This window comes from Coturnix japonica, chromosome Z, assembly GCF_054131305.1.
Source record: "Coturnix japonica strain WE chromosome Z, WE-NBRP24, whole genome shotgun sequence".
NCBI lineage: Eukaryota > Metazoa > Chordata > Aves > Galliformes > Phasianidae > Coturnix > Coturnix japonica.
Genome location: NC_140702.1, coordinates 11,487,900 through 11,498,347, shown reverse-complemented (window position 1 = coordinate 11,498,347; position 10,448 = coordinate 11,487,900). Strand labels below are relative to the sequence as shown.

General features: G+C 51.7%; 1 protein-coding gene across 1 annotated transcript; it reads left to right on the top strand.

Annotated features, from left to right (window-relative positions):
* The first annotated feature begins 1,652 nt into the window (after positions 1-1,652).
* On the top strand, positions 1,653-9,228 carry LOC107306599 (uncharacterized). Its single transcript, XM_085530012.1, has 16 exons — positions 1,653-1,770; positions 1,971-2,362; positions 2,578-2,657; positions 3,009-3,120; positions 3,444-3,530; positions 3,763-3,873; positions 4,114-4,263; positions 4,438-4,589; positions 5,154-5,301; positions 5,794-5,931; positions 6,337-6,522; positions 7,089-7,244; positions 7,392-7,493; positions 7,610-7,712; positions 7,955-8,014; positions 8,302-9,228. Exons 1-16 carry the CDS (start codon positions 1,653-1,655, stop codon positions 8,451-8,453), a joined length of 2,247 nt encoding a protein of 748 aa, XP_085386138.1. The 3' UTR covers positions 8,454-9,228.
* The last annotated feature ends 1,220 nt before the right edge of the window (positions 9,229-10,448 follow it).

The following is a 10,448-nucleotide window of genomic DNA, read 5'->3' as shown; positions in this document are numbered from 1 at the left end:
TGTTGGGATGAGAGTCACGGTGCTGTCAGTCAGCATCACTGGCTGGGTGGTGGACAAATCCACTCCTGTGCTGCTGGCAGTGGCTGGTCTGGGTGAGCTGGCCAGGTAGCGGCTGGCTGAGTCGGAACCCAGTGTAGCCCCCTCCTGCACCGGGGACAGGGTCGAGTTGGAATAGCAGAAGTATTTTTATTTGCTCGCTTGGGCTTTTTACAGTCCCTTTGTACATGACCGGGTTCCCCATAATTGTAACACTTCATTTTTTGAGCTGTCCCTGCATCAAATCCTGCTGCCAGCATGTCTGCTAGCAAGGCCATTGTATGACTTTCTGTGCCTACATCTTGACAGGCTTTAATCATGTTAGTAATGGATGGATCTGCATTCTTTAAGGACTGTAGAACCTTTTGCGCATTTGCAAACTCAGAACTCAGTTTTCGGGAATTCAGGGAATTTTTGCTTATCCATTTAAGAAAAGTAGCTAATGCTATTATGGGGCTGTGAAATCTGGTCTGTGCCATTATCTCACTCCAATCTATAGGAGGGAAGCAAGGCTCTTTGATGTATAATACCCGGCATGTGATTAAGAAACAACGGTTCAAATGTTGGTCCGACCAGTTTATTACAAATACTAGTCAACTTAGAAGATGGGGAAGGCAAAGTGGCGACTACCAAGAATTAGGGTGATGGGGAGAGGAAAGCAGGCGATAAGAAAGGTAGGAAGAAAGCAAGAATTGCGTGAAGTGGGGATAGTCACCACGTGGATGCAGCAGCATCCCAGCACATGGAGTTCTGTTGGTCCAAGGCAAAAGCAAATGGGAGAGCAGCAGCAGAAGGGAGCTGCAACGGAGTGGCTGGCCACAAGCAGCAAACCAGTCAGCGCAGAGCAGGTAGTGGAGGAAGCAGCAGGGTCTCACGGAGCAGGCCAGTGAGAGTCCGTTGGCAGCAGTAAGGGAGCAGCAAGGGATCCAAAGCCAGATACCTATCCTGTGCTTCAACATGAGGGCATCTTCTTCAGCATGCAGGTGTCAGTTCATGAGGAATCTGATGTCAGAACTCCTCCTTGTTCACACTGTGAGGAATCTGATGTCAGAAAACCTAACTTCATGCTTGCTGATCCCTCTTTTATCCTTCTTTCTCCTACCTACCTAACATTCCTGGCTGCTTGGGTGAGTCACATGCAGCACCCCCTGAGACGGCCATCTTCCTGGAGATAAGCCCACACAAAAGACCATGGCCACTCATCTGCACATTCTCTCTCTCTCTCATTGCCCCTGGCCTTGTCCATCTGTGTCCCTCCAAAAAAGGATTTGTCAGCCCTTGCCTGGGAATTATTTGGACTTGTCCATTCTCAGCAAACTTTGAGGCAATAGTGCAAATGCCTGGACTTTTACAGCCATTCCAACCAGGCTCTGGAACCAGCCCCGCCCGGGAGGGGCAGCGGGTCTTGGGGGGCCCTTTGTGACCCAACTCTGTGACACGCAGGCATAGCTGGCACCGACAGCACATGGCCTGCAGTGTCCGTCAGGACAGCGAGGAAACAGGGCAGGAGTGTGCGGGTCTGGCGAAGAGCCCCCGAGCGCAGCCCAAGTCGTTTTGCTTTACCTTTGGCAGCCCCACAGCTGCTGTATCCCTACCCTTAGCCTTCATCCCTCGGGATGGAGAAGAAACCTCCTAAACGCCCTAAGGTGGCCTGGAAGGAGATTAGGGCTCCCCATGAGAGAAAATCTCAACCAGAGCCCTATGAATTGACTGAGGTGCAGCCTCTGCACTGTGGTGAGTGAGGGTCCCCAGCGTGGTGGGCAGGGCTGGGGCAGCGAGTGCCCCCTGCTTGACACCAGGCCCCCTTGTCCTGACAGGCACGGGCAGACTGTGCCTGTGGAGCGAGCCCAGGGCTGGAACGGCCAGAGCTCCTTCCTCTGCTCGCACCCGCCTTTGGCCCCTCTACATCACTGCTCTCTTTCTTCCTTGATTAGGTGCTGATTCCCTGCCTTTCTCTGAAAAGGAGGAGGCCATGGATGTCATACAGAAGTACCTCAGGAGTACAGAAAAGGTAAACTCAGCTGCGCTGGCATCCCCAGATGGTCCCTCTGACTGCCTTCATACTGCGGGAGGGATGCTGGCTGGACAGAACTGCTGCCCTCCAGGCGTCCTGCACTACTCTAAACCCAGCAATGCTCTGGGCCTGCTGGACACAGTTCTCCCAACTCACACTCCCTCCTTGTCTTTCTGTGGTTCCCAGGACGAGCTGTTGAAGATGATGTTCTTGGAGAGCATCTGCAACATCTGCAAAGTCAGCAGTAAGAAGGACTCATGTGAGGGCCTGGCTGTTTTCTGCCATGAAAATAACTTGGCAGAGAAAATCAAGGTGAGGGGACAATATAAGGGGTTGTGGGAGGGGGCAGAGCTACCCAGTGACTGGGCATCCTTATAAGCTGGGGTGGGCAGGGGGACTGTGGGTACCACTGAGATCTCTGCAGTGGGACACAGGGTACCTCTGCGTTCTGGTCCTGGGCAGGGGGCACTGGAGCTTCTGTGGCCCTGCTGACCAGCGTGAAGTCCCATTCCATTTCTGCTCTGCAGGAGCTGCTGGAGAATGAGCCTGTGGACAAGCTTTGCACAGCATTGCGGTACCAGGCCATGCTTGCGATCACCAGCTTGAGGTACCAGCCCAGCCCCTGGTTTTGCCACCACATCCCCAGGGCACAATTATGGCAGCCATGATTGTAGCCAGGAGGCATCCCCCATGTAAGCAGGGAGGCCCTCAGCTCTCCCTTGCTCTGGTCTTCTCCAGATGCTGGAGGAAGCCCTGAAGCTCCCTGCAGGGTCTCGGCTCTTCACCCAAAGCAGGAGGCAGCAGGACTATCTCTACCCCCTGGGCCAACCCCGTGGAGCAAGTGCCTCCCAGCAGGGCTCCCCATCCCTCCCAGGGAGCCCTTCCCAGGGGAGGACCTGTTCCACCCCTGCCTCAAAATCCAGCCACTGCTCCCAACACAAGGTCTCTCTATTTGCAGCAGAGTGAAGGCCATTGAGCAGGATGAAATAAGAGGTCTCTTAAATGCCTGCTTCAAATCTGTCTTCTACCTTCCACCAAGAGAGGACTTGAACATTGCCCTCTACAATCACGTATGTACTGGGCAAACTACTGGAGATCCCATGCTTCTGAATTATTCATGTGCAGACCTTACAAATGATCCTTGCCAGAGGGGTCATGGCCTCGCTTCCCCACCACACTCCTTTCCCTTCCCTCTCACTCTTGCCACAGGCCTGGCAACAACCAGTGCTCACAGCGTGGTCTGCTCACAGCAGTTTTGTGGCCACAGAACCTCTCCCATGCTGTGCATGCATCTGCGGGTGTCCTTCCTTGGTCTTCAAAGGGATTCACAGCAATTTTCTTGCGGTGAGAGGGCTTTCTGGAAGACTTTCAGAGTCTGTCGTTCTCTTTACAGACCCTGCATGCTATGGACCACATGCTGCAGATGTTGGTGGTCAGCCAGCTTACCTCCAACATTGAGAAGCTGTGGAATATCTTGGAGGTCAGTCTATTGCATAGCTCTGTCCCCAGAGTTCTCTTTGACAGAATTAGAGCCTACTGCATAGGAACAACATGGGCAGCAGCAGGAGCCTACAAGGGACATCAGTGACAGTAGCCTCATGAAGGGCTTGGCTCCAGCTCAGGGAAAGCCTGGATGGATGCGATGATTCCAGCCAGGGTTTCAGCAGTACTGCTTCTGCTGGAGTGGGCATCAGCAGCTTCTCTCCTCACAGGTGCTGATATGCTTCACCAACACCCAGAACAAAATTGTACAAGAAAGGGCCATGGAACGGCTCTGGAATCTCAGCAGTTTCATTGCCAGCAATAGCAATTCCTGTCAGGAGGTAAGGAGCCAGGAACTTTCCAGCCAGGCTGTCTCTTCTTCCCTGTTTCCCAGAGCAGCCTACGGCTCAGGAGTACCTGTGAGACAAGCTTGGGCACAGATGGGAGACAAGACTTTGGCATGCAGTTACCTTGAAGCAACGGTGCTTCATCTTTCCTTTTCCTCTGGTCCTCCCATTCCATGCCCTGCTCTCTCACTCAGTTTGACGTGTCTTCCCTCCATTCCTTCCTTCTTGCCATAGCCATCTGCAAAATTTGTCCGGCCTCATCACTGGAGAGACATCATCTGCATGATCCTTCAGACCACGGAAGAGTCCAGCGGAGACAATAAGAAGTGGGCCAACACGATGCTGGATGTGATTCTGAGAGATCCTGCCACCTGGCTGACAGATGTAAGCAGTCTCAGGCTGGATTGCTGTGCCCTGACCTACTCTCCACAGCTCTTGGGCATCCAAAGCCATTTTAAGGCAGAAAAGAGCTGTGGGAAGGGCAGTAATAATAGTGGTAGTGTGGCAAATGGCTGCAGTTACAGCAGCAGCAGCATTCTCCTTCTGTCCTCCCACCAGGTGCCAGAGATTCTGGTGTTCATCCAGAGAAACCTGGGAAGCAACAACGCATCAGCACATCAGATCCTCTTCTCTGTGCTGGATGTACTGGCCATGGAGTTTCCCAGGGATGTGCTGATGAGTGTGCTGATTGACCTTCCTGAGAATGACAGGTACCAGCCCTGACAGCCTGCGTGTTTGTTCCATGAGAAGAGCAGGGCTCAGATGTTCCCGCTGCCAGAGCCAAGGAAAGCTGCAGGACATCCTGAGGAGCAGGCCCTCCATTCCACTGTGCTTTCCAGTGCTGGTGGGCTGCAGCAGCCAATATCAACCATGGCAGCCCAGAGCCCCCCATCAGGCTCCTGCCCTGCCCCTCAATGACAGTGGGTTAGCAGGTTCCCAGACTGCAGCAAGCAAGGATAAGCTCATGTGCAGTAGCCACGGATGCAGAAACAAAGGAAAAATAGCTGCTTAACTTTGGAAGACCTGAGGTTTACCGGGATCTTCAGAGAGATACCCTTGCTTCCATTGCTACCTTGCTTCCTCTGCTACCCCTTAAATGAGGTCTGGGAGAGGATGGATCCTGACTCCCCCCCTTCCAGTGACTCAGTTGCATTTCTTACTCTGAGCTTCTCTGGGTTCACCCTGCCTTCCACCAGGTGCTCAGTTGCCATGTCAGACTATGATTTAGTGTTTCTGCTAGTCTGAGGCTGCTAACACAGCATTTCTCTTTGTAGTACCACCCTGGACATCTGGAACAGATTGCTTTCACTGGCATTGACTTCAGAGCACTTCTTGGCTGAACTGTTCAGTATCCTCCAAAGCCAAATGCTGTGTGGGATCTTGAATGTCACCAAAACGAGGCTGGGCTTCCTTCTTCTGGCTGTGAGTTACCAGACAAGTCATCATGCTATTCTTCAGGGCTCTTTCTGCCTAGCTCCCTGCCTCCCTCCTGCCTTACTCCCAACACTGGAAAACCAGGGCAGGGCAGAGTAGAATTGGGGCCATGCTTGGAGCCAGGGAGAGGGAAGGTGTCCGCACAGGCTGAGCAGGCTGTAGGGATAGGGAGAGGAAGAGCTCATGGACACCAACATCTGGTGGCATTTTTGTGCCAGCTCCTGCTGGTCAATCACCCCTCAAAGGTGTGACAGCAAGAGGCTATACGGGGTCAGAGGGCAGGAGGAAGCCAAAAAGCCATCCTGTATTGATCTGGGTCTGGGGCACAGAGGGACCATGGGGCCCTCCAAAGGCACAGCTGCCCCAGGCCAGGTCGTGCATCTCTGGTGCCCTGCCTTGAGCTGCAGGAGGAGCCAGGAGCTGCAGTGTGCAGAGAGTCTTGCAGCCTCTGCCTGCCTCTCACTGCTGCCTTTATTTCAGGTGATGCATCCCACTGAAGAGAAACTGCAAGAGCTGTATAAGCCAGAACTGCTTCAGGTGCTTTTGAAGGTTAAAAGCCTGCCAATACTCTGGCTAGTGCTCAAAGGCCTTTTGCTGATGTCAGAGAGACCTGAGATGGTGAGCTGGACCTTGTCAAATGAAACACTCCTGTTGGCATCCTGGCGCTGGGGCAGTAGGCAATACTGGGCCTTGGCCTTCCCTGAGAGTCAGGAGTTCGGGTGACAGCCATGGTGTGGCCCAGTGGCTGTTTGGGCAGATTTCCAGGACCTTTCCAGATGGGTTACCTGGGGGCATGTTGTAAAAGGGGGAGGCTGAGCAGGAGACACAGAGTCCTTGTTCACCTGCCCTCCTTCTCCTGTCCCCCCCATCCCTAACAGTGTACCACCTGTCCAGAGTTTGCTGCTGCCATTCTTGTGGTAGCTGCCAGGAAGCAAGGCATGCATGTGGTGCTCCGTAATCAGAGCTTTTATTTCAGGATGGCCATTGCCCTTTTGATGAAAAGAAATGATGTGTTTTGTACAGGCAAGAGGAATAGGGGACCTGCTGCCAAATATCATGGAGACACTGCAGTTTGCGAACAATGCGAACACACGTATTGCTCTGATGGCAGTGAAGATCTTCGCAAATGTGATGAGTCATCCAGGGAAGAGAAGGTTCTCTTCCATTGCTGTGAATCTGGCTTGGAAGCTCCTGCATCTTTTCAATCATGTAAGTCAGCTGCAGGAGGCTAAATTTTGCAAATGTATGCTTGGTCTCCTCTCTTTGCTCCCCTGGGCATTTGTTGGATATCCTCTGGGCCCTGCAGCCCAGCCTGCCTTGTCCCTGGCAGCTTAGTAGTTGTTGCTGGTGTAAGCCTCTGCACTGGGTCCCAGCCTGGCTCCTGTGCAAAGCATCTTCTGACAAAGCTTACCTGCAGACTGCCAAGTGCTTCCTTTGCTACCAGTGCCATGCATCTGTCCAGGTGCTATAGCAGGGAGATGGAAGCTGAGCAGGCAGCATGTGCCTCAGGGGCATTGCCAAGGGCCAGCCCCATCTCCTCCTGGTCCTGGTGCCCAGGGAGCTCTGCCCTGACCTGGTGGGGTGGCTGGAGGAGCACTCTGAGGCACAGACAACCCCATGCTGGAAACCTGTTACATTGCTTTGCATGACTGCACGGCACCTCTGTGCAGAATGTGACTCCAGAGCACCTCCTTTCACATCAGCCATGCCTACACTCATGCTCACCATGGGCAGTGAGAGTGTGTTGGTGAGGTCCACCTGTTGTCCTCCCTCAGGTGTCAAGTGAAGTGCGAGAAGGTTCCATCCGCCTCTTCAAGGATGTGATGGAAGCAGTGACATTCTGTGAAAAGAGAAGCATGAAGAACGTCGTGTGCACAGGCCTGCTTCCTCTGCTGTTTCAAATGAGTGATGAGACCCCAAGCGTTGCAGAGGTACAAATTTCAGACCTGTCCAGTGTGCAGGCAATGGTGTGCTGATAGATCAGGGGTGTTTTGGGAATTGAGGGCAAGTTTGGCAAGCACTAGAACTCTTGGGATGTGTGTCTGTGCTGCCATCTCCCTACATCTGTTGCTTTGCAGGCCTCTAGGGAAACCCTCATAGCTTGTGCAAAGTTCCTCGGGTGGAAGACGCTCAAGCGCCTGGCCCAGAGAAAGAGAAAAATGGAGATCAAGGAGTGTTTGGTAAGAAAAACTACAGAGCCCTTGCCCCTTTTCTGGGGAAGGGGATGCTGGCAGAAGGGGCTGCACCAGCAGCTGGGGAGACTCTGCAAGCCTCATGCCTTTGTGTTCTTCTCCAGCTGCAGCAGAGCAGGAGGAGAGTGGATGAATACCTGTGGCAGAGCCTGTCATACCTAGACGATTCTCAGGCCCCTTTGCGATATGAGGCTGTTGAATTCATTGGTGAGCCCAGCCCCTTGGTCCCTCTTTCAGCCCTGCCCTGGCAGCAAGGCACAGCCCTGCAGTCCCCAGATAAATCCTGCCCATGCCTGGCCATGCCTGGATGGGTGCCTTCCTTAGGTTTTCCCTTGGGCACTGTCCCTGCCTGCAGCACGGGAGGGGAAGTGGCTGGGCTGGTGGGGCCAGGGTCTGTGCTCATGGGATTGTGTTGAGGAGTGGGGGTCTGATGAGAGTTTTTTCCCTAGGGCTGGCTATGCAGCACTCCAGGAAACAAGGTCGGGAGAAGCTGAATGCAATCTGCAGCGGTGAGTGAGGGCACTGCTGTGTGTGCTGGGGCAAGGGGCAGGGGGCAGAGCCTGGGCAGTGTGCAGCTGTGCCTTGCCCTGCTTTAAGAAAATGCTGCAGGGGCAGAGGAGCATTCCTGGGGCAGGTGGGGCAATTCTGAGCAGTGGCTTCCAGCTGATCCCTATGTCCCACCCATTATTCCTGGCCAGGAAAAGCAGTAGGTGGGGCTGGCATGGTCCGGAGTGGAAGATGGTGGCTCTCTGCAGATTGGGGGTTTTAATTGCTGCTCTGTTTCCTTCTGCTGCAGCCCTCCAGCCTTTGAAAAATGATGCCCACCCAGCAGTCCGTTCTGTGGCAACTGGAGTAATTGACAGATGTCAAACGAATACGGCAGTACGACGACAGAGCTGGCTCAGATCACTGTGCTGCTGCTGTCAGCCTTTGTCAAGATGGCTCTGATTAAACCTCCAATGACACAGCTGTTCCCTTGCATGGGGATACATATCCATTTTTGGACTGGATAGTCAGCAACAGCATGCAGTTCCACTGAAGGACATACCAGATCTTTAAACTGGCATACATTGTTCCTAAGGACCCCATCGCCTTTTCTTCAAGGTCTTTCAAGGCCACTACCCCATCAATGTACAAAATAAGACATGGAAGAACAGTGGGTGGGGGCAATATAGTCTGCAGGGGACTAATTTGCATCCCTTTGTTTCTGCCCCTGCAAAGACGTCCATCCTTAGGAACATGACTTGTATTAAACTTGGATCACAAAGCCTTCCAAGATGTCACACAGGCCAAGTCACAGAATCACAGTTATCAAGGTTGGAAAAGACCTAGAAGATCATCTACTCCAACCATTACCAATAATTCCCAGCTAAATCATATCCCTCAACACAATGTCCAAACATCTCTTGAACACCCCCACGGTCGGCGACTCTACCACCTCCCTGGGCAGTGCATTCCAATGCCTCACCACCTTTTCTGAGAAGTAATATTTCCTAATGTCACTGATTACACAAGAGGCCAACCCCCAGCTCACTATAACCTCCAGGAAGTTATAGAGAGCAAGTCTTTGCTTTCCTGCTCAAGCATCAGGAGAAGTACTTACAACCAGAGAATGAAAAGAAGAGAGTGTAGCAGAAAGCAATCCAAATGCCCAGGGGGCTGAGAAGAGATCCTTATAACAGCTACCAATCTGGAATCAATCAATCAATCAATAAAATTTTAAAATATCATCCCCACAGTGAAGTCTCCCAGGCTGTCTTCATCTTTCACACAAAGCAGCTACCGAGATGAGAGGAGGATTTGTTGGTTGCTGGCAGCAAATATGTGCATACCTTGAGGCTGCACTGATTCCATAGCTATGTCTTACAGGTGCAAAGTAATCACACTCCACTGCTCTGGAAGTGATGGAACACTTTTGCAACACCAACAGTGTAATATAGGAAGCATTACTTTCAGAGCGGCCCTCATTAAATATATAATAACATTAAGTATTTGAAGTAACAAATCTCACTATGATTTTTAATGTGGTTTCTTAAAACATATCAAAAAGGGAGAAACAAAACCACAAAACCAGTGGGATACGTGACTGGGGAAACTAAGAGATTGCAATTCTCAGTGCGCATTCAAGGTCCTTGTCATAGGTTTGTGATGGGATTTTACTCTTCTGGTGCTTCACCCTTGAAAACAGTAGTTCACAAATGTACTGCCAGAAAGCTGGCAGACATGAGCAAGGGGTGGCTGCTAAGTGAGGGATATTTCTCTGGTAAGGGAGGACTTCTGTAAAAGTCTGGTAAAGAGACACGGTCAGTCCCTTCATTACAACTCTAAACATCTCAGTTCCAAAGTTGCAAGTAATGTATTTACATCGACGGAATCATAGCATTACAGAATGACAGGATCATAAAATCAGAGAATAGGCTGGGTTGAAAAAGACTATAATGATCATGTAGTTTCAACCCCTCTTGCTATGTGAAGGTTTGCCAGGCTGCCCAGAGCCACACCCAGCCTGGCTTTCATTGCCTCCAGGATGGGGCATCCACAACCTCCTGGGGCAACCTGTTCCAGTGCGTCACCTCCCTCAGAGAGAAAAACTTCATTCTAATATCCAACATAAAGCTCCTTTGTCTTGGTTTAAAAACATTACCTTTTTTCCTACCACTATCCACCCATGTAAAGAGTCATTCCCTCTCCTATTTATATACACCCTTCAAATACTGGAAGGCCACCATAATGTCTCCAAGGAGCCTTCTCTTCTCCAAGCTAAACAAGCCCAATTCCCTCCTTAAAGAGCTGCCAGCTCTGTTCTGTTCCCTTAGGAACTGTTCCCTTATGGACTGTTACCCAGGAGATCCCATCCAGCAATTCCTTGAGCAGCTACAAGCTTGCCGTCCTTAAGTTCAGGGTCCTGACTCTGCTTTCTTCAAGATCACAAACTCTACCAGG